General features: G+C 40.2%; 1 protein-coding gene across 5 annotated transcripts in view; it reads left to right on the plus strand.

The window, feature by feature from the left end:
• PDLIM5 (PDZ and LIM domain 5) overlaps window positions 1-23,609 on the plus strand; it is a 158,017-nt gene that overhangs the window by 122,452 nt on the left and 11,956 nt on the right. For all 5 annotated transcript variants that reach the window (XM_066631594.1, XM_066631590.1, XM_066631593.1 and 2 more), the window contains one exon: window positions 17,922-18,096. In XM_066631594.1, the coding sequence (XP_066487691.1) occupies window positions 17,922-18,096 (175 nt within the window). The remainder of the gene's footprint in view (window positions 1-17,921; window positions 18,097-23,609) is intronic.

Here is a 23,609-nt window from a genome sequence, read left to right on the forward strand (position 1 = left end):
TATTTTTGGTTCTTTCTAATGGGTGCGACTGCTTAGTAAAATATTTTCAGTGCTTTAGTCTAAGTAGCTATTGCAAAAAGCAGACAGACATGGCTGCTTATTTCACAGAGTAGTAACTCTCAGTGAAATGGGGAGGTAGTTAAAGTTATGTCAGTTAAATCTATTTTAACATCAGCATTATTTAATGATAGTGAAATTTGGCTTGTGTTGTTTTTTTCTTATTTTCCCTTGAAAAAATGGACATTTGGGTTATTTGCCAACCTTTCAGTGAAGTAGTAGATTTGCATGAACCAGTGGTATATGTGTTGTCATACATTATGCTTTTTTTTGTTCCCTGCATGCTTTTATATTTCCTGTCCATGACTTAAGTTATCTATGCATACATGGATTTTAAATGCCAACATTGCTCTGAGATTATCTTGATAACTCCATGATGGATGCACTCATTATATTTTAGAGTCTGAGTACATTATATATTCTTGTTTTGCCTTGGGCACCCCATCGTGGCAGGAAAGAAGGGGTATACAAGTCAAATATATATATTTACTGAAACCACAATAATTATTTTATTGTCCAGATGCTGATTTTGGACATTTAACTGAAAACAACCACATATCTATCTTGGTTGATCGGTATTCTGACATAAGATAACCTGTTATGTTCTAAATAACATGTTTTTCCCCAAAGTTCCTTGAAAAGTCAAATCTTGCAGTGAAGAAAGAATCTAGGCAGCAACAACTGAGCTGAATTTTTTTTCCTATTTATTCCCACCCTTCTCCAACATTTTATTTCTACCCCATTTTATCCCTAAGGCACAGAGTGCAAGGTTACAGCATATCAAGAACCATCAATAAATTGTGTGTATTTCATACAATGAAAACCTTCAAATTTCCTTTCTCCTGAGATGGAATTAAAAGCAATCGCTCTTCTGTGCCAGTGGAAACTGTTCAGCTGGTCAGTGCTTGGATCAAAGTAAACCAAATGGTTCCACAACTAAACAAAGAGCTGTGAAGCCAACTCCAGACATATGTTTGCATTCAGACTTTGGTTCCACTTCCTGGTTCCATTCATTGGACTTTAGGCTTGGTCCACATCCTTGCTAAATCGGTTTCCCTGATGCTGTGGAACCTCCCCAGTAACATGTCTGGATTTACTCCCATGTTTCTGAGTCACCTTTAAAAGTAAAGCTTACTTGAAAAATTCAGGAAATTATCAGAGTGGAAATTTTGAAGGATGAGTCAAATCTGAACAAAAGCCTTCTTTTAGGCTTGTTTTAAATAGGACCTGAAGTGAGGGCCTTGGATATATTGAAGGCATATAATGTGTTCGCCTTCTTGAAGCTAAGCAGTTCTTTAGACTAAACCGTGTTTGATTGAGAAGACTGTCCCAGAACCCTTTGTATACCACCTTGAAATCCATGGTTGGAACTAGGCAGGACAGAAGTAGAAGTAATTCTGAATTCCATTACAAGGCAAATAATGAACAACTGGTTGACTAGAAAGAAACTTCGTATATGAAGCTACATACCTGTGGAGGTATTGCTGTAGTTTGAACTTTGGCATATACAGTAGTTAACTTTGGTCTAAATTGTTTATTGCTCATGTTCATGTTTAACTGATTACCAGAAGATTGTGTGTGTGTGTTGCACTATGAACACTATAAAGCACTATATAAATGCTAAGTATTATGATGACTACTGCTTTACAGCTTGATAGAAAAGAGAGAATATGGTTTGTCCTCAGTAGTTTTCAAACCAGTGGGTTTCCTCCCAATACAAAGAGACCCTGCTGTTCCATTTTGAGGATTTTGAATTTGCACACATAATCACAACCTCATTTCAGTGTTTTAGACAACAAATAACCTGTTTTTCCACCTACAGCATGTATTTCTTTTGGTTCAGTTCCGAACCATCAGAAGGAGCACCACCCACAGAATTACTACTTTTTTTCTCTCTCCTGGCAATGCTTCATCTGCAAGCTAAATGAACGTGGCCATGTTTAGCTTACCAAATCTGATAAGTTAACAGTACTTTGGGAGAGATTGGATAGCATGGCTGCCGAATGCATAACCAAAGCAAACAATCCCATTCTGGAAGATAGTTTACTTGAGTGAATATCTCAGTTTTTTAAATCTTTAATATTACCTAGATGTGACTATACTATTGCATCTCTACTGTGGAGTGCTCTCTCCAGAAAGCTCATCTAGCACCAAATGTATTAACCTGTAATACATCTGGGAAAACATCTTTATTTACCAGACTTTAAAAGACCTTTAGTTTTGCTGATATTTATCCAGGTATTTATAGCCTGCCTTTCTGTTTCTGAAGAGGCCACCAAGGCAACTTTTTAAAATGTACAATACAGTAATTAAATTATCAGGCCAGTGCTAGTCTCTATAAGATCCAGGGCTCAACCCTAACCAACTCTATCTATCTCTATCTCTATCTCTATCTCTATCTCTTAATCTAATCTATCACATTTTTATACCACCCTTCCTCCAAAGAGCTCAGGGTGGTGTACACAGCTGCTCCCCCCCTTTTTTCCTCACAAGAACCCTGTGAGGTAGGTGAGGCTGAGAGAAAGTGACTGGCCCAAGGTCACCCAGGAAGCGTCATGGCTGAGGGGCGATTTGAACCTGGATCTTGCAGATCTGAGTCCACCTCCCAAACCACTACACCACCCTGGCTCTCGCCCTGGCTCTTAGTACTTTCCAGCACTAAGGTATGGGCAATGTAGCCCTGAAAATTCCCTTACCTTGAGGGGAGGCCTCTGTGACTGCCCCCACCAACTGCAGGATGCAGCGCGTGCCCCATTGGCAGCACTGTGTCAGTGCTGGAAAGTTGGTTAGGATTTGGGCTCCAGAGTTATAAGCTTCCTCTGGCCTGAACACGTCTTCCTCTTGCTCCCCTCCGGGCACATAGATCTTAAGCAGCCCCAGGGAAGTTGATCATAATTTGTTAGTTCTGTTGAACTTCTTGAGCCCCTTATTTTAATTTGCTTTGTTGTTCTAATAGTGCATAGTATTTTCCAGTGTATTGGAGAGGACCATAGCTCAGGGGTACAGCACATGTTTTGTGTGCTGAAGAAGGTGCCAGGTTCAATCCCTGGCATTTCCCGATAGAAATTTTCCTCTGCCTTCTCCAGAATCCTGGAGAGTTGGTGCCCATCAGTTCTCACTAAGTAGAAAGTAGCTTCCCATGAATTTTTTTAATTTTGTATGCCAACTTGGACATTTTAAAAATTCAAAGGTAAGGTAGAAATCCTTTAAATAGTGCAAATCACCAACCTGTATAATTCTTCCAAATTCAACATAAGTCCCCTGTGCTTTCATGGCATCTTAAACTGGCTTCACTACCTTATTGTAGCATCAATTTAATAATGGTGTGGTGGTGATATTGTACATACATGACCTGCCACTTTCAGTTTGTGAACGTGAAACATCTAAACCAGGAGTATCTAAACTTTTCACCTGAAGGGCCACATCAATTATCTGATACTGTGTTGTGGGCTGGGAAAAAAAATTAAATATAAAATTTAAATAAATACATTAGAGATGGAACTTAGATGAATAAATGAATGTATGTATGTCCAAGATTTCTCCAAGCACCAACACTGCCCAAGAAATAAAGAACACTCTTAAATGAATCCCCATTTCCCCACCCCACAAGAACAACTCTGGTTGTGTTTGGTCAACTGAGCCAGAAGCTCGGCCCCTGAACCGGGGTTTGGAGACCCCTGATCTAAACAATGCATAAATATGTAGATTCCTCATAGACGCCTAATCTTCATCACCACCACACATTTTGAGTGCTAAGACTCATCAGTTGCTTGGCATGAGCACCACATTTACTTGTTAAATACAGTAGAACCTCCAAAGTTTACCACCTCTTAATGACCACCTCCTTAAGTTGACCTAATTTTCACAGTATAGACAGACACTGCATATACATGATGGGAGACCAACCTCTATATTGACCACCTCCGTAAGTTGTATCTTGACCTCTTCGACCATTGCACAGAGTATTAATTTATCCTCTGTAAGTTACCCACTGAAGTTGCAATACTGCTTGGGCATAGTGAAGCCACTGTCCTTTCACTTTGGTTCCCATCACCACTGCATTACTTTACAATTATATTGAAACACAACTGCTATTTTGCTGCCTATTCTCCCAGTTTGGAGAGATCCTTCTGGAGCACTTCACAATCCCTTCTGGTCTTCACCACTCAGAAAAGTTTAGTGTCATCCACAAACTTGTCCACCTCCCTGCTTATCCCTGTTTCCAGGTCATTTATGAAGATGTTGAAAAGCACCACTCCCAGGACAGATCCTTGAAGCACTCCACTTTCCACCTCTCCACTTTTTTTTGTCAATTGCCCATTGACACCCACTCTCTGCTTCCTGGTCCTCATCCAGTTCCCAATCCATGAGAGGACCTGTCCTCTTATTCCCTGACTGTGGAGTTTTCTCTACAGCTTTTAGTGAGGGACCATATCAAACACCTTCTGGCATTTAGTGAATCTCAGGAGACCCAGTGGAGGCCAGGCAGCCTAAGTAAAAAAGTGTTTTTTTTAGCTGTTGGGGTTATGTAACATGCAACATGCTATGGGCTGTCAAGGGATAGCATTGGTCTGCTATGAAACCAAGTATTTTTTTTTAACTTACAATTTTTTTTAAGCTTATGAATTTTCAGGGTTTTTTTTAAACACTGATTGTGGGCTGTTTATTCTCTGTCTCTTGATATAGATATAGATGATATAAATAGTAATCATCACAAGAGGATCAATTCTCTTGATATTGCAATAAAACTTTTAAAAACTCCAATCTAAATAATAACTTGGCCTTGCATTTGTTGTCCTGGGAGCTAAACATGATAATATTTAAATGCCTTTTCCCCCCGTATGTTGACCACCTCCCTATGTTGACCAATTTCCTCCAGTTGCTTGGGTGGTCAACTTAAAGAGGTTCTATTGTATTTAACTATTTGTTTTACTTTGTAAACCACTTTGTGAATTGTTCCTGTTGAAAAGTGGTATATAAATATTCATCATAATAATAAATGTGGGTTTGACTTATCTAGCCTTTCTTCTGCAATGATGGCATACATAGGATGCATATCTTCCTTCCATCCAACCATGGACCAGCCTCAAGTCTGCTTAACTTTAACGAAGTGGTGGTTTGCATCATGTCCAATCAGACCATGCCCAGGTCCAGATATGTTGCAGTGGAGGAGGACAAGACATGATACTGCTGTCTCATGTGCTGAAGTGGTTTTGTAAACATGTGAATAGATCTTCTGTTGTGCATGCCATTTAGAGATCAAACCAACACAGTACTGACTGACTTCATTTTAAACAATGTGATCTGCTGTGAGCCTTTGGGATTGTGCAGAATGCAGATTTTAATGCCAGAATCTTTAGCTGTCTATAAGTGTTGCATAACTGAGGGTCCAGGAGCAACATCTGAGGGGTGTTTGATTCTGACAAATGGATGATCTGGTATTAATAATTCTAAATTGTTTTTCTGTCACGAGGCGGCATACCACAAGCTCTTGCAAGTTAACTAATGTGAATTCCATTGTAGCCAAGCAAAGTCTATTGTGAAACCACAGCAAAGCTATTCATAAATGTCATCCTTTTATCCTGGGGTATTTGCTTGCAATGTAAAATGTTAACCTTCTGAAATCACTCTAGAAATATATTTAGATTTTTTTAGCAATACATGGTTATCATGAAATGTTTTACCTGTTCTTCCTCACAATGATACACCAAAAGCATTTTAAGAATTAGTGAAAGATCATGTTTCATAGATTTTTCTCAAAAATTAACAAATGTAACTTACAGTAAAGCCTCTCCCCCTCAATTTCATATAAAATAGATGAATTAGAACCTAGTAAGTATAAAATGTTCATTTGGGCCTTTAACTTGCCTAATGTTCCAAAGTTTGGGGTTAAACAAGTCTACATACCTATATTTCTCTTTCTTCTTCTGCCTTTCCGAGTTTCCCATCTTTATTAAATTCTTATTTTAAAAGAATTAATGCTGTGATTGAAAGCTTTACTGGTCTAATTCTTTGATACTTGTTCTATATTTTACATAAACTCTCAATCAATATGGCATGTTCTAAATATTTGTTACGTTCTTTCCCAGTCGTCCACATTTACCCATTTTTGCCCATTTTGTACACACACAGGTGTACGTGTTTGGTCCCTGTTGTGTATATTGCAATGTTGGGCAGGAACGGCTTAAAGCTTGCAGATTTACCTTGCTATACCCTTGTTCAACTACATCTTTTTGCCTTCACTTCATCCATTCCATTGTCCACTGCAAGGTGTTGGTATGGTGGTATCATTTAAGATTTGGTAGACTCCACTTGCTCCTTACTTTTGGGCTTCTTTCCTTTTCAAAGAAACATGAACAGAACCTGCTGCCATTCATTAGCTTGTTTCTCCGTGCATCTGTATTCTGCAACAAAAGACTTATATTGTGGCAATAGCATCACCTCCTTCTGGGGGGTAATTTTCAGGTTTCACAGATTTTGTGAAAACTGAAAAAGAAATTGGCTCCTGCACTTCATTCTTTTAGAACAGGGGTGCCCAAACTCTGGCCCTGGGGCCACTTGTGGCCCTCGAGGCCTCTCAATGAGGCCCTCAGGGAGCCCCTAGTCTCCAATGAGCCTCTGGCCCTCCGGAGATTTGTTGGAGCCCACACTGGCCCAACACAACCGCTTTCAGCGTGAGAGCGACTTTTGACCTTTCATGTGAGCTGTGGGATGAGGGCTCCCTCCACTGCTTGTTGTTTCACATCTGTGATGCAGTAGCGGCAGCAAAGGAAAGACCAGCCTTGCTTTGTGCGAAGCCTTTTATAGGCCTTGAGCGATTGCAAAACCTTCATTCATTCATACAAGTTCATCTTTAATATATTCATATATATAAACTTATGTAAATTTATTCAAATTTTAAATATAAATTAATTCTTTTTTTCCCCCGGCCCCCGACACAGTGTCAGAGAGACGATGTGGCCCTCCTGCCAAAAACCTTGGACACCCCTGTTTTAGAATGTTGTCACTGACCCCCTGGTGCATGATGTACCCAGAGGAAAATGAATTACCATTAATCATTTCCTTCCTATGAGCAAAAAAGTAACTCAGGTACAACATTTACCCTAAGAATGAAATAGCTTTCCCATTGATGTAACTGAATAGCCCTATCCTATTCAAAGCTGGTGCAGCGAGACCGCTGGGCACATGCTGTATTCAGTGGTGGATTCGAGCATGCAGGAAGTCTCCCCTTTCCCCAAGTTGAGCCACAGCCTGCTCAGTGGGGCTGCTCGGGTCCACGCCAGCTAAAACGTTGGTGCAGAACCAAGTAGCTCCATTTAGGGTTTTCAGGCCCAGAATGGGAAGGTAGGATATGGTGAAGGCTACACTACACTACTCCTACACTACACCTGCCCCCTGCCAGACCTGAACTATCCTCCTCCTACCCTGAAACACTTACCACCCAGTGATCATTGGGTAGGATATGACACCCGTTGGACAGCATGGGTCTTCTTGTCAGCACCGCTTACTCCCAGGATGTCAAAAAACACTTTACAGCACACTTATGACACCCAGCGCTGGCACTTGGCAACCTTAGGATTGGGCTGTACGTTATCCTGTTGCCTTGATAAGCTTTTTAGTTGCATTTTAGTGTGTATTGTTCATGTGTGATGCTGCATGTGTGCAAGAGAGCATGACCCAGGCCAGTCTCATGACATTTGAATCACGCTGATGGGAAGAGTCCTCAAGCAACACCACAGCTTTAGTTTGTCAGAGCAGTCACCTCATTCCACCCCCAGCTGGCCTTTCTTTGATTCCACTTTGCTACCTTCAGTTCTTGTTTATTATCACAGCTCTGATTTTGAATTCTTACATTTGATGTTTTGCTTGTTTGCGAAGTTTTTTAAGTTATTGGTTGTAACTTATAATATTTTGATGATATTTTACATATATTTTCTACATTGTTTGCTAGCTACTCTGATGATTTCTTAAATAGTGTGGAGGGTTGCAGGATATAAATATTTCAAATAAATAAATAATTAATAAGATGGAATTAATGGTGCTTCTAGGAAGCCATTGTGGTGCTGCAGGAGCTACAGCTATGCTCAGTGTTAATGACAGGTGAAAATGTATGCAAAGTATCCATAGTGCATTCAGTCAGCCATCTAAAAACAAAAAGTGAACAATCTCCCTGCTCACCCCATGGCCAGGGATAATGACAAAAAGCTGTTGAACGTTGATTAGTTAATTGGCAAGCTTATCTGGTGTAACATACACCTTTGCCAAGGAGGTGCTATCAGATTGAAACAGTAGCATTTTACACTGACTTTGCATGAGTAGCTATGATTAAGCTAGGTGCAGAATGAGCTCAGGTGTTGCTGTACTGCTTTGAAGAAGGGCAGGAGAAAGAGACAAAGATGGGTCCAGTAGCAATTGGTGTGTCGCATAATAGATACATAGGTATGAAGGGCATGAAGAACAATGTAATACAGGTAGGAGTAGACAGAACAACGTAGAATACTTAAGATTCCAGATTAAGTTCCTTATGGCCCTTTGTGAGGTGAGTAGTTCCCAAATTGTGAGCCATGGGACTCCAGGGAGCTGTGGAAGCCAGCCAGGGGAGCTGCAGAATCCTCACAAAAAACTAGCCACCCTATACAATGTAGCTCTAATGAGGAACCACGGTCAGTGGCCCAATAGGTCAAGGGAGCCACCTGCCAAAAAGTTTTGGGAACCACTGCGTTTAGCTCTCTTCTAGAGGAACTCTCTTCTAGAGGAACTTCTTTCCCAACCTCCCTCCTTTTCCCCCAAGTTTGTGTAAGCTTATCCCCTAAAAGACTGCTGTGTTCAATAATGCCTGTTCAACTTAACTCATTGCTTATCTCATTCTAAACCAGCCTATGCCCTCCCCACCCCAGACAGGACCTCCTAATACAGTGGTTTTCAAACTTTTTAGCCCAGGACCCACTTTTTGAATGACAGTCTGTTGGAACCCACCAGAAGTGATGATATTAATCTGGAAGTGATGTCAGGGCCAGAAGTGACATAATCAAGCAAGACAATTTTTAACAATCCTAGGCTGCAATCCTACCCATGCTTACCCAGGAGTAAGCCCCATTGACTACCATTGTTCAAAGCATATACATTGTAACGTGTTAAAAGTACAGATCTCCCCAAATGCAGTCACATGCCATATTGGCATCAAATCTAATATACTAAAAATAAAATATTGAAATGAATAAGGACCCACCTGAAATTGTTTTGCGACCCACCTAGTGGGTCCGACCCACAGGTTGAGAAACACTGTCCTAATATATCAACGCACAGTTTAGTCCTTTTCTTTTTAGTAGCCAGGCTTTTCTCTTAACCGGCAGTGTATTTACCCTGGATGAACTTCTGCTGTTCTTTCCAAACTAATTGCTAATAAAATGCATTTATATGCAACACACCGCAGATACTCACCTATGTCTATCCCACAGATAAGTCGAGGGCAGGTTTTGAGCCAACAATCATGGAATTTTCTGTGACCCTCAGATAAGTCAGGGGTTAAACTTAGGGGAGTGTCTGACTATAGTTTTGTCTGATTTTACCCGAGACCAGATCCTGAAAAAATAACCTACCACTAATTGTTACCTAAGAACTGTAGTCTCTAATTTATTAAAAACATAGTAAAAGATCATAAGATGCATTTTTATTCTTTTTAAATTCTGGTCTTCACCACCTTTTTGTAAACACTATCAGAGTAAGTACACTGTAAACTACATACCAGAAAAACAGTGGTTCCCAACCTGGTATTCATGTACTCCCAGGGACACTCAACAGGACCTTTAGGGGTACTTGAAAAAGAATGGAATGATGACAGAAAAAGGCAGGTCAAACTCCAGAATGCCTTGCAAGGCAGGAAGGGAGGTAGCTAGTTGGCTGTGAAAGCCCCACCAATAGCTAGTTTTTGGTCATCAGTTCATGTATGAACCAGTGACTGAAAACCAGCACAGTAAAAAAGCTGAAACATAATATGGAAAATGATCAATCACCCAGAATTTCTCAGCACACTTCTGGTGCAAAGCAGCGCAAAGGCAGAGTCTTCTGTTCTTCAAACAGATGAAAAGAGAAAAAAGAGGGCAGGAAGTCTGGTCTAGAGGGTAGAGCCCAAAGATAGCATCAGAAGGTCACCAGTTCAAGGACTCCGGCAGCTCCCTGAACGGCTAAGAATGGCGAGACCTTGAAGCAACTGACATGCCCAGCTGAGTGATTCTACCTGCTCTTGGTGTGAGCAGGAAGTGTCTTGGCTGCCCTCCATGTAAGAGATGGAGCTGCTTGTCAGCCTGTGTGGGAGAACTGGAGGCCAAGTGAGACCAAACCAGGAAGATCCATTCTGAAATGCTGTTGGTTCTTGAAAGAGAGAACCTCTATGTTTGTAAAAATCCCCTTGAGGGATTTAGAAATGCCTGCCTATGTAAACCACCTTGAATAAAGTCAGAGGAGGAATCAGATGACCAGAAAGGCGGTATATAAATACCTATTTCTTGTTGTTGTCATATGTGATGAATACATGAAGTCTGGGTTTTCATAGAGAGGAGATGAGGGTTTATATTATTAATTACAAACATTTTGCTAATATGAAGGGTACAATTTATGGAAATGGACTGCCAAGGGATATGCAAGTGGAAAAGGTTGGCAACCACTGCAGGAGAACCATGAATCTAATCCACTTTTAAGGTTTCTGGTGTGTTAAGCCAGAAGCTCTATATACAACTTATAACACATAACTGGGAGTGTGCAATTCAATTCACAGCAGAGAGATGCAGCTGCATATATTTGCAACCCCTTTTTACTCAGAAGTAGACCCACTGCTTTCCATGGGAGTTATTCTTAAATAATGTTGCGCTGAATTGTAGCCTGGGACTTCGTTTCAAATGGAAAGGAGGATCCCATCCTGGTGTTGAAAAAAAGAGACTTGCTAAATGCATGCATTTGCAGAAAGGAACCAGGTTGCAGCAGCATTTGCAAAAGGGAAGGAGGAGAATAAAAGGTTGACTTGGCTGGAATTTCCCAGGAAAGTTACTATAGAAACAAATTATCTCTGCATTACTTCTAATGCTTGAGCAAGAAAGGAAACTGTTCAGAGTTGAAAGGCTCTGCCCTCTGATTGACCTGGAGATAAGGTGAAGTGATAATTGGAGCTTGATTACTTGGCAAAAATTTAGGTAGGCTTCATAAGTTTACAAGATGATCATATATTCTTCCCCAGTCTTTGACTGCATCCACTTCCCTCTGTTGTCTCCCTTGTCTGCCTTTCTGCTTACTTTTCTCAGACTATGTAAAGTGCCATGTACATGCATGGTGATATAGAAATAAAAATTATGCTATGTACATTACATTTGAATCCTCCCCTAATGCCCTTAAAGCAGCTCACAATTAAAATACTATATAACACTTTTAATGCAAGTATAGTTAAAGCAGTATAATTGCTGAAAATAACCATGCAGATGCACAAAATCAAGACAATGCCAGTCCCACAATTCCAATACACTAATGCAGTGATTCCCAGCTGGCAGAGCCACATCACTGAGTCTTGCTTTTATGGTGGACTAAGTATATCAATTATAGGAAAAAATGTTTGCAATATTTGGAGCTGTGAGGCTGTTTACTGCCTTCCTTTGATCTTTCAATCCAACAGGAGGAAGAATGTGTATCATAGGGGCAGGTGGGTGGCTGGAGAAAAGTGGCACACATTATTATCATGTAGGCCACTTATACAGCGGCACAGCTTCTGCTGAGGAGCTGGGAGGGAGACAGAAGGAGACCACAGAAACTGAAGACTGGTACTGGGAAAGGGGCAGACTAAGAGGTGTGAGAGAGGGAGAAGGGAGAAGCTCTGGGATAACCCATGATAACCCAATATCACACTGGCCACCCTTTCAGCAGCACCATTTCTGCCAGGGCGTCACTTCATTGAACACCTCTTGGCTGCTGTGTACTGCAAAGTGATATCTCTGTAGAAACTATGGTGCTAAAAGGGCTGCCTGAGTGATCATTGGGTTTTTCCATATCTTGAAAAATATGATTGAGATCCACATAGTTTCTTTTCTGTGATTTGCAACTAATAAGCTACTACATGAGAACAAAGTGCTTATTTCTGGTTATCACCTGCTTAATGATGTCACTTCCGGCCCTCAGTAGGCGCAATGAATGCTATTTTAGCCAGTTGTATGAAATGAGTTTGACACCCCTGATTTAGAAGTTAATAGCTTTAGAAGTTAATAGCTTCTTCTAGCCTGAAGGCTATCAACCAGGTGTTGTTTTTTTTCTTTTCATTTTGTATTTATTTTGCAATTGTTGGGAGACACAAGTGATGTTGGAGATGGAAAAATGTTTTAGATTTAAGGGTACAGTGGGGTTTACATAACTGTAGAAGAAAGCTAGTTAAACTTAGGGCGCAATCCTAACCAACTTTCGAGCACTGACTTAACCGCAATGCAGCCCCAAGGTAAGGTAACAAACATGCCCTTAACTTGAGGAGGACCCTTTGACTGCCTTGCCACTGCAGGTTGCAGTTCATACCACATTGGCAAAGCTATGTCAGTGCTAGAAAGTTGGTTAGTTACATATATTTCAATGTCTTGTACTGTAAATGAATTAGTTTGTTTTGAGCCTGGAACACAGCAGTATGATAATGCTTCAAAACTCTGCCTACTCCTATGTCTTAGCAAGGCACACATACATATTCTGCAACTTGACATGCAGCAAATTGAACATAAGTGAAACATGTTTAAATGTGAAGAGTGCAATTTTTAATATAAGTTGTCTAGTGATGCTATTTCAACCTGCCTGTTCCCACCTACTTTCACAGCTGCTTTCGTCTGAGAGTAGACCGCCTTTAAGTTTAACTGAATGTTGGGTGGTGCATGAAACGGCGGATGAGAAGATGACCTGACCCAAGCCAACCCAGAATGTTCATTTTAATTAAGAAGCTTCACAGCCCATTTAATCCGAGTTCTTTAGAGATGAAAGGCTAGCTGTTACAGCAGGAAGCGAACCCTCTGAAGTTGTAACCAGGCCTCTAATGCACCTGTTCTGATTTTGCACGGTGCACATTCTAGCTTTCTCAGTCATTTTAAGAAATGATAACAGTATAATCCTTCCTGTTCTATCTTTCATCATGAGAGGATTTAGAGCTTTAATTGTATTCCACAAATTCAGCAAATAATTTTGAAAAAATTGTGGCTATTGAAAGTTCTTGCCCGCTCTCTGTTGCTTGCCTAAGCCCATGCTTTTTAAGGGATTTTATCAGACTAAAATATCTCAGCCATTTAACATAATTATTTTTTATTTAGGCATTATAGTTTGATAGAGTTCACCAGTTCATATGACCCAGAAATAATGAACTAAAGGAGTTAATTTTATAACAGTGTATTAAATTGTAATTGTCACTGAAGACCTACATATTCCCCATTTATTGTACATAGTTTGATAGCGTGTTATAAATCACCAGATTACAGCTCTTCAAAATGATATTTTGGCAGTTGTACGCATTCCTGTAGCTTTGTTATTTATAGACATTACATGAGGCCTGATCTTATGTTTAAGTGAGTGTTAAACCATTTGATCTGTTGTACTGTTGCTATGGGCGAGAGAATGTCTGTCAGGATAAACTTGGATCGTGCCATCGACTTATTTGTCCTTCTTGTAGCACTATTTTGCTAGCATTTTAACTAATTCTTTGTGCTCAATGCTAGGTAATGCCATTCTTAATAAAACTAGGGCTGCACCGTTCTTTTTGGTCTGAACCCAGCGATATAGAAAATTAAAAGAACTACCTGCAATGCATTTTGTTTGTAATGCAGTGGTTTACAAACTTTTTCGACTGGTGGTTCCCTTGACCTTGGCCTACAATCCTATACATTGTATAGGGCAGTGGGTTTTTCATGAGAATTCTGCAGCTTCCTGGCTGGTTTCCATAGCTCCCCAGGGAGCCACAGCTCACAGTCTGGAAACTACTGCTGTAATGGATGAACTTGTGCCTCACTAGGGTCTGCCTTTTAAGAAGTGTTTGAAAACTTGAGCTGGTGCAGGCTGCACTGGGCACCTCATGCCCAAACAGAGCAGCAGAGAATGAAAGTTTCAAAATACATAGAATTTAATACACCTTTTTTTTATCCTTTTAGGGAAAATAATAGCACCAATTTACTTTTGGTATTAGTTCTTGCTCTTGGCTACTTTTTTCTTTTTTTCCTGAATCTTCTCCTAGTCACATGGATGATCCCAACCAGTCAGGTATTATGCAATAAATGGGGAAGTGTTAGTGAGCTGCACAGACAATTTGATTCCATTAGACTGTGTGATAATATCTCTAAGGATAAACAAAGTTAGCTAGAGAGCAAGAGAGGACAATGTGAAGGAACAGGCAAACATTTTTGTAGGCATTGCCAAAGAGTCATCAGATTTATTGCTTGTTATTATTCTGACAAGGAGAAAACAATATGATATGTAACTGGGTCTTTAGGTCATCACTGATCACTTTTTAAAAAATGCTTAATGCAGCGGTGTGCTGGGCAAAATATGAAAAGAGCATCTGTACCTCTTTGGCAGGTTCTGACACAAATTGTAATTCGACAAGTTGGCAAGGGGATACCATCTATCTTAACTACAAATATAAACAGTTTTTTTTTACTTTAGAGCAAGTAACAAAAAAATTTAATTTTCAAAACTAACTAGCATTCTAGTGTCATTCTACCTGCAAAGTGTTTCACATAGGTCATTTTTCATCTTCACAACAAGCAGATAAAGTGGAACAGTGCTGTTTCCATTATAGAGTTAGAGACAGAGTGGACATAACCCTCTAATAACTTGCTAGTGATACTTTTCTAAAACACTATGAAAATACTATATATTTCTTCTGTTGATTTTGTGAAAAGCAGATCAAATATACAAATGTACATTTACTTCAGTAATCTCCAGGGAATATCTACCAATGTTCCTGTTTTCAGGTATCTGAACATTAAGAAGTAAACAGCTGAAAAATATAATTTATTCCCCTTCCCCAAGGAGCACCATTCCTTGACAAAACCTGTCCATTGCATCTTTGTTGTTTACACTTGAATTTTCTGAGGTTCAATAATATAGATTTTTTTTTATGGTCCTTTTCATCCTCTCCACCCACCCAGGACGGACTTACTGTACTCTATTCTGCTTTTGTTCTCATGTGTCTCATGGAAATCTATGCAGATAAAGGTGCAAGGATACTTGCATTGGGCCAGACTCAGTTCCACCTGAAGAGTTTTGGAGTTGTGAAGTCACCTCTGGAGGGCTTCAGAATGGCCTTTTCAGCCTTAAAAGCGATTTCCAGTTTTTTGCAGGAAAGTCCCCAGACGTCTTCCCCGGGCCTCAGAATGCCTTATATGGCATTAAAATGTCACTTCTGGTTTCCCTCGGGAAACTGGAAGTCACATTTTTTGGCCAAGAATGCAATTCTGAAACCCACACGCACACAGCCTCTGCAGGCTTCAGAAAGCTCTCCAGAAGGAACAGGAGCTGCCCTCCAGTCTTTGGAGGGATTAAGGGGCTGAAGATGGCAGATTTCCTTATCTGCAATTTTTTGTATCTGGAAGGGGGTCCAAGAACAGGTCCCCCATGTATACAGAGGCCCCACCTATATACAGTGGTAAATGTTTAAGCAGGAAAAAAAATATTTGCATCCTTCTTACTGCTGTAAGGACCAGAAAAAGTTTCAGAAGAGTGTCAATCTTATTTCTCAATTGACAAAACTTCCATCACTTTGTCTAACCTTCCAGTTTAACTAGACAGAAGATGCATGTGACTAAATTGGCCTTTTAATAGGATAGGTGAAATAGAAGTAGATGAAATAAGTACCCTTCAGTGGATTTGACCACAAGCAGAATTAAAACCGGCAAGGAAGGGGTTGTTTGCTTTTATTGATCTTACAGAAAAAATAACATGTATCAGTACTTGGTTTGTCTTTGGTCTGAAAATGACTAAGGATTAGCTTAGATGGTGGTCCTGCTGTGTGCCATGTTGTCATGCTGCCTTTGTTGCACCCTTTAGTTATTTTCTGGCAAAATTAAAGTATCTGTGAATTTTGTAGCTATCTTGTATGTGAAATTTCTGTGATAGGCTGAACTTCTGAGTAGTTGTTGCCCTTTTTGTCTTTCATGTTTTTTGAAATCCTTCTCAGTTCTTTTTTTTTTCTTTCTTTCTACACTTTGTTTTTGTACTCAGGTCCATGGTTCTTTGCTGACCTTGGGTAGCGAAATCAGATGACTGATTTCTAAATTCCAGTGTCCTGCTTGTGGAAACTCTTTCAGCTGAGTTTATGGTTGATTCAAGCTTCAAAATACTTAAACCAAAACAGGTTAAAGGTTTTTTTATCTCGCCATTCCATTTCAGATTAGTGTGTCCTGTGATAAGTGACCCAAAGCCATAAGTTATTTATCTGCTAATGGGTCAGTTTTCATCGATTTAGGGTACATACAATTGCCAAACTGAAAAATAGGATGTTTTCTACTTACTAAGAATGTCCTACCTAGATAAATCTCTGGATTAACTTGAAAGTATTTTAACCTTAACTAGAACGTCAAGTATTTCATTATTCTCGTCAAAGTTAGAGAAGTTAGAATCCTATTTTATATTATTTTTCACATTTTTATACCACCCTTCCTCCAAGGAACTCAGGGTAGTGTACCTGCTTTCTTCCCTTTTTTTTTTTTTTTTTTTTTTTTTTTTTTTTTTTGTTCTTACAACAACCCTGTGAGGAAATCTAGGCTGAGAAATAGTGTCTGGTACAAGAGCACTCAGGAAGTTTTAAAGCTGAGCTTAGATTTGAATTTGGTCAGTGCCCCAGCCACCTTAATTTATGAATTCTCAAGATTTACGCAGCTTCACAGTACATTTCAGGTCAGCATTCACAGGTAAGGGAAAAGCCACCTCTTCTCTATTGGCAATGGCTGAAAAGGGAAGAATTTTTATATGTGGAGCCTTGGCACTCCTTGACATGCTTCATTAAAGCTTGTGTTTCTTATAGTTTGCTTTCTTCTGTATCACTTCTGCAAACATGTGAAAAGTATACATCGTTTACCTCAGATTTATTTGCTTAAGGTGTGAATATTTTTATTTTGATACTTAGCTACTGAGTCTTGCAAACATTAAAATGATTTAGTCACACAGTTGTGACCAAACTGACTGTTCCAAAGGTCTGTTTTGTGAGATGTGTATGTGGCAATATCAAGACTGTAAGTAATCCAAAACTAGTTTGCAGCTTCTAATATTAGATCCACAGCAGCAATAATGAAGGCTGTCATCCACACCCCATTTATGGTGGTGACAAATGCCCAGTTGCACCAGGACCTACTTTTTAAAATGACATTCTATCAGGACCCTCCTAGGTTTTCCAGACTTCTAAAAAAGAACTAGAAAGAAAAAACTATTTTATTTATAAGTAGTAATAATCTGAAAAAGACCCTCAAACATTTATCTCCCTATATTTACACGACTGCAAATAGCAGGAGCTGAGCTCTTAGCAGGGTAATTAGCAGCTACAGTATCTCACTATCTTTTAATAGCCAATTACAATCAGGCAATTACTGATCTTTCCATCACCATTTGTCGACCCACTAAAAATCATGTTGCAACCCCCAGTGGGTCCTGACCCACAGTTTGGGAACCATTGCTCTAGACTTGACTAATCTGTGCTGGAATTTATAATAGTAGAGATTCATGTATTCAAACATGTCGAACATGTCCATGTTGGTTGCCAGCTATTTGGCTATGAACCAGTTCCTTGCATCTGTTATGGTTCCACAAACCTGAAGGATCATCACTTTGGGTATGGTTTCTGTGTTTAACGTTTTACATGTTCTGTGTTATAGCATGTGGAAGTGGATGGACAGGTAACAGTAATGCAAGGCCTGCAGCAGCTGTACCAAGTGAAAAATCGACAGCGCAACCTCTACTAACAGATGAAGACTCTTTGGTTCAGAGAGCAGAGCATATCCCGGCAGGAAAGCGAACTCCTATGTGTGCTCATTGCAACCAAGTAATTAGGTTTGTGCTTTTTCCTTTCTATCTTGCATATGTGACATAGATAGCTGTGTTATGAATTACTAATCTTCAGGATTGTTGGATCTAAATATTAGCCTGTAGATTAGAACTAATCCAGGCCTACACCTGAGGCAGAGTACTGTGATTTGTAAAATGTGTAAGTATGTTTGATTTTAAAATGTTCAATTTTTTGGCATAAAAGCAACCAAATACAAGAAAAATTATTTAAAGAAGAAAACTGAAATAGGCAGAACTAACAGGAATATAACAGGCAAGCTAGCAACCAATGCTTACAAACTCTGTATCAGTTAAAATAAAAATAAAAAACTTTTTGTTTGCTTATATCTTTCTCATGTTAAATATATGTATACATGTGTATGTATAACTGAAATTAGAATTAATTGGAAACACAATTGCATTAATGGTACTCTGGATCTACTGATAAGGAACTTTGTATACATACAAATTCACATATTGGCCACTCCTAGTAGCTTTGGACACTTTAAAAGCACAGTACTTCTCCTGAAAATTAATATGGTAGGCAGGGCATAGCAGAGACAAAACATAAGACAGTAAGTAAATATTGTGAAGCTTAGCATTCATTGCCATCAAACCCAGAAGAAAAACAAGTTGAAAGGCAAATAATAGGCGATACGGAAATGAAACAAGGAATCTGCAGTAGCAAACATTTCTTTAGATTCCAAAATTGTTGCAAGAAAAGTGAGCAAAACATTACCAGCCATATCATGTTTACAGGACAATAACTAAGAAAGTTTACTCAGTGCAAGAACTGCAAGCTGACACAAGCTTATTGGGAAGTAGGTTGTCATGTGTTGAAGCCTCTGAGGAGTCTTCAGCTGCAGCTCAGGTGTATGTGTTATGGTAGCAATTTTCAACCTTTTTGGTTCCCCTGCTGCTCTTTCTGTTTTTCCCTCAGCTTCTTTTCCCTTTGATTCTCTCTTCTTCACATAGCTTTTTTCTTCTCTCCTTCCCACCCCCCTCCGGCTTACCAGGCTACCTAGCGAGTTGGAGTTGTCTCCTCTAACCACGTTTTCCCTTACAATTATGACTCTGAGGCCCAAATCCTAACCAACTTTCCAGCACTGACACAGCTGTGCCATTGGGGCATGTGTTGCATCCTGCAGTTGGCTGGCAATCACGGAGGCCTCCTCAAGGTAAGAGAATGTTTGCTCGGTTACCTTGGAGCTGCATTGCCCTTGCCCCTGCTGGAAAGTTGATTAGGATTGCGCCCTGAGTTTGTATTGGCAACCTTCAGTCTCGAAAGACCATGGCATCGCGCTCTGAAAGGTGGCTCTGGCACAGCGTCCAGTGTGGCTGAAAAGGCCAATCCGGGAGTGACAATCCCTTCCACACCGGGAGCAAGTGCAGTCTGTCCCTAGGATTGCGCCCTGAGTAGGGTAATAGAATAGATAATAAAACATAGGCACAGCACAACTCTTATCTTTTCTACCAAGAGTCATTTTAGGCTTCTGCAACATGTGCCACAGCCAGTGGGCAGGCAGGTTGTGCCCTCTCAAGCCTCACCACTGCCCTTGCCCATGCTAAGTGGTTGCTGGACTATAAATTTCATTACTACAGAGATATTTGCAGTCAAGTTATCCCAGTGCTTTTTATGGGAAATGAAACTGTAAACACCAAATAAGGATACACATTGAAACCTCTGACAGTACTTTAACCAATATATCATGTTCTCCTTATACTCTTGCACTACAGTGGTTTTAGGAGCTAGTGATAGCTTACAGGGTTGAGGTTTTAGCATAATTACAGTTCATGGCCTTTGAGGTAGTATTACCTATGAAAAGGTAAGAGATGGATCAGGTTGCATTTCCCAGCACACCTGCTTTGCAGCCAAACTGCATTGTAGACCTGGTTACTTTACACTAAGGCATAAAATAACCATGGCATGCCACTCCACCCTCCTCCCCCAAATTTGAAAGACACTCTCATAACTTTTTAATTTGTATCCATTATTCATCTGTTTATCATCTAAAGGTTTTGACATTTTTTTCAGGGCCTCAAATAATCAAAACCTGTGCCTCCATGTGTAAAATAGCTGTAAAGTATTTGTAATGATGGTCTGATGGAGTGTTAGTTGACAGTTTCCAAGGCCTCCTGTAACTTGGCCTGTGTTTGAATAACTAACAGCCCAATTCTATGCAAGTCTACTCAGAAGTAAGCCCCATTAGCGTAAGTGGGGCTTACTTCCAGGAAAGTGTGAATAGGATTGGGCTGTAAAGCTGCAATCCTAACTTCACTTTCCTGGGAGTAAGTCCCATTGAACACAATAGGACATACTTCTGAGTAGAACCTGCTTAGGGTTGTGCCCTAAACTATCACTTCCAAGTCTACCTTTTTATTTCTAAGGTCTATTGTAATGTATTTTTGTGTGGTTTATGTGGGAGAGATGATTTTTTAAAGTCTCTTCATAGTTTGTTTAAATTATTCTTTTTGTCACTTTCCTATATTAAGAAAGCTATCATGTGGTTGTCAGTACTGACAAGGATAATTTTTCCCTTTGAGAGAGAATCTTAGCAAAACTTAGAGTAAGAGTGTCCTGATACAAGAAGTGGAAAAGCAGCATGCCATAGAAGGGAGCATCTTAGGATAAAGTGTGCAGGTTGTGAGAATTTATTTAGAATTTCTTCTTGCACCTTTATGAAATCAGAACAAAATTCTAGACTCACCTCCACTATTTTGAGGTTATCTTAACAAATATACACCCATACCTAACCAGATACCTTTCTACTTCCACATAAACCACTATATCAATTCCTTTCAATACCTTATTTTAGTGATAAAACTATGCAAGTCTGTATGTACAACAAAGTGCTCTCGTAATAGATGCAAGAAGAAACATTCCATATGTGATTATTCTGATATTAAAATTGGCCCTGAACACCTGCTAATGACTGAAGAAACAGAAAGCAAAAGCAATAAAAGAACATGGGCCATAAAGTAAACTTGAATCTTCATCCAAGACCATATTCCTTCATGAATAAACAAGGGCACAAGCTATTTTTCTGGTCACCAGGGATAAGTGTCGGACTTCACAGGCTGATTCTAAACAAGTTTACTAAGTGGCATAGCTGGGATTTGCCCCACCTTGAGTCACACCCCCATATGTCACCCCCCACAGAGCAATGCAGTACAGGTTTGTACTTCCTTCCTTTGGAATGGGCAGTACAGGTGCAGCCTATTTATCCATGGATTTTTTATCTGTCAGTTTGCCTCAACTGGAATGGGCTGGGGGAACTGAAAGTCACACACACCTTTGCCTCCTTTGCCCTGTGCTGTCATCTTGCTCCATTTCCAAGCAGCCCAAAACAGTGCAAAAAGGCTCTGCTTTGCCCAGGCAGGGAAATAGCCCTGGAGCCCTGGAAGAGGTTCCCCTTGCAAAGGAACAGTAACACTCCTGGAGCTCCTGAGCCAGCAAAGAGGCTGAAGAGGGGAAGGGGGGCCAAAAATCTCTGTAGCCAGAACACGTGCAGCAAGGTGGAGCACTCTCTCTCTCTCTCTCTCTCTCTCTCTCTCTCTCTCACACACACACACACACACACACACACACACAGGGGCAGGTGTGGTAGCAACAGAGAGGATTGCTTTAAAAACCCCAGGGAGTATTTGCCAAATCCCCCCCCCCCATTGAGATGGTGCAGGCAATCACCGACACAAGCAATACCCCCCCCCCATGGTTCAGGCAATCACCGACACAAGCAAGCCTTCCCACCAAGCAAAGCATGAGATTTAGCCTACAATCCTCTCCACACTTTCCTGGGAGTAAGCCCCATTGACTACAATGGGGCTTACTTCTGAGTAGAAACGCATAGGGCTGGACTCTTAAAAGCTCAGCAGGACAGCTGGCAACAAGGAGGGCTGAGTGCGGAGGGGAGGGGACTGATAACAGCTGCCTTAGTTTCCTTCCATCCGGAAGTGTCAGGCTGCAGCGTATTTGCATAACTCTATGGAATTTAACACAACGAGTTTTTTGTTAATTGCTCCGAGTCACGGAATGGAACTAACACGGATAAATAGGCTCCACCTGTATAGCTCTGAGCTACTTACTACTGTGGAGGTGACAGACAGGTCCTACTGCCTACTGCTCCTGCAACCAAAGTCTCCACGGGCCAAGTCACTGGGGAGGGTGGCAGGCCGAAGAACCTGTTGCTCCCCCAGGGGAGATGTAAGGTACTGCCCAGTATCATGTGGTGTCATGCAGTTCTGTGGAACTACACCACTGAGTTTACTCATATCCAAGTTCCATTGATACTTCCAGAAATGGCATTTATCCTATAAAAACTTACCTGAGTCTAAGCCCTGTTGAAGATGAGGAGACATCTGAATAAACATATATAGCAGCCATTTTCACCCACTCTGCCACAGCACATTGGTGTGCTATGAATGTTTCTGTTTCTTTCAGTTTTCTGTTCCCTGTGTATAGGAACAGACACATGTATAAGGATAGCCAACTAAGACCAATCCTATCCAACTTTCCAGCACTGATGTAGCTGTGTCAGTGAAGCATCTACTTCATTCTGTGGTGGTAGGGCAGTCATGGAGAAGGTTAGAGAACATTCAAGGTAAGAGAACATTTGTTCGCTTGCCTTGGGGCTGCATTGCAGTTGCATCAGCACTGGAAAGTTGGATAGGATTGGGTGCTAACAATAATTAATCTGATGAAACAGACTGTAATCCATGCAAACCTTTCTTGAAATACATTTGTCAGTCTTTACAGTGCTACAAGACTGTTTGTGTGCTTTATTTTTAAAGTTTTTTGGTGCTTTTTCCTAAAGAGGTTCAGTGCATTGAATTATGAACAGTTTTTCCATTTTCTTGGCTCACATTGTGATTCTTATTACTTTACTTTATAACAAAACTATTAAACTTCAACTCAATAAAAGCAAAAGGAAATATAATAATTAGCCCTAGTCTTGGTTACAGTAAATTAATTAAACATTGCAGTAACTTAAGTAAGGTGTTTGTAAATGTGTATATTAGAGTAAGATTCTACCTATACCATTATTTTAATACTAAAATGTCAAAACTGTAAAATGGCAAAAAAAACCTGCCTTTAAAAAGAATTAAAACTGATCACTAAATGTAAACAAGTCATGTAAAAATGCTTCCACCTTTCTTTTCCTAAGTTGTTAGTATCCAAGTCTATCATTTTAGAACTGACAGTTGGAAACTTGATTCTACCTGGGGCCAGGAGAATCTCTTCAGTATCGGTCCTTTCCTAATGAGTCTGGTAAATTAACTTGTGCTGACACGGTGAGAAGAGAGCACTTTGTTGTACATAAGGACATGTATTGTTTGATCGCTACATAACTGAAAGGGCATTGATGTAAAAAGGTGCTTGTACAGAGGTTGGAAGGTATCAGGTTAGGTCAGTGTTTGCACTGTTCAGGTAACCACATTGTAGCAGGGGTGTCTCTGTAGAATTATGGATGGATTTTTCAGAGCTGGATGGAGAAATTCTATTAACTCTGGAACATATT

The sequence above is a fragment of the Tiliqua scincoides genome, chromosome 6 (assembly GCF_035046505.1).
Source record: "Tiliqua scincoides isolate rTilSci1 chromosome 6, rTilSci1.hap2, whole genome shotgun sequence".
NCBI classification, from domain to species: domain Eukaryota; kingdom Metazoa; phylum Chordata; class Lepidosauria; order Squamata; family Scincidae; genus Tiliqua; species Tiliqua scincoides.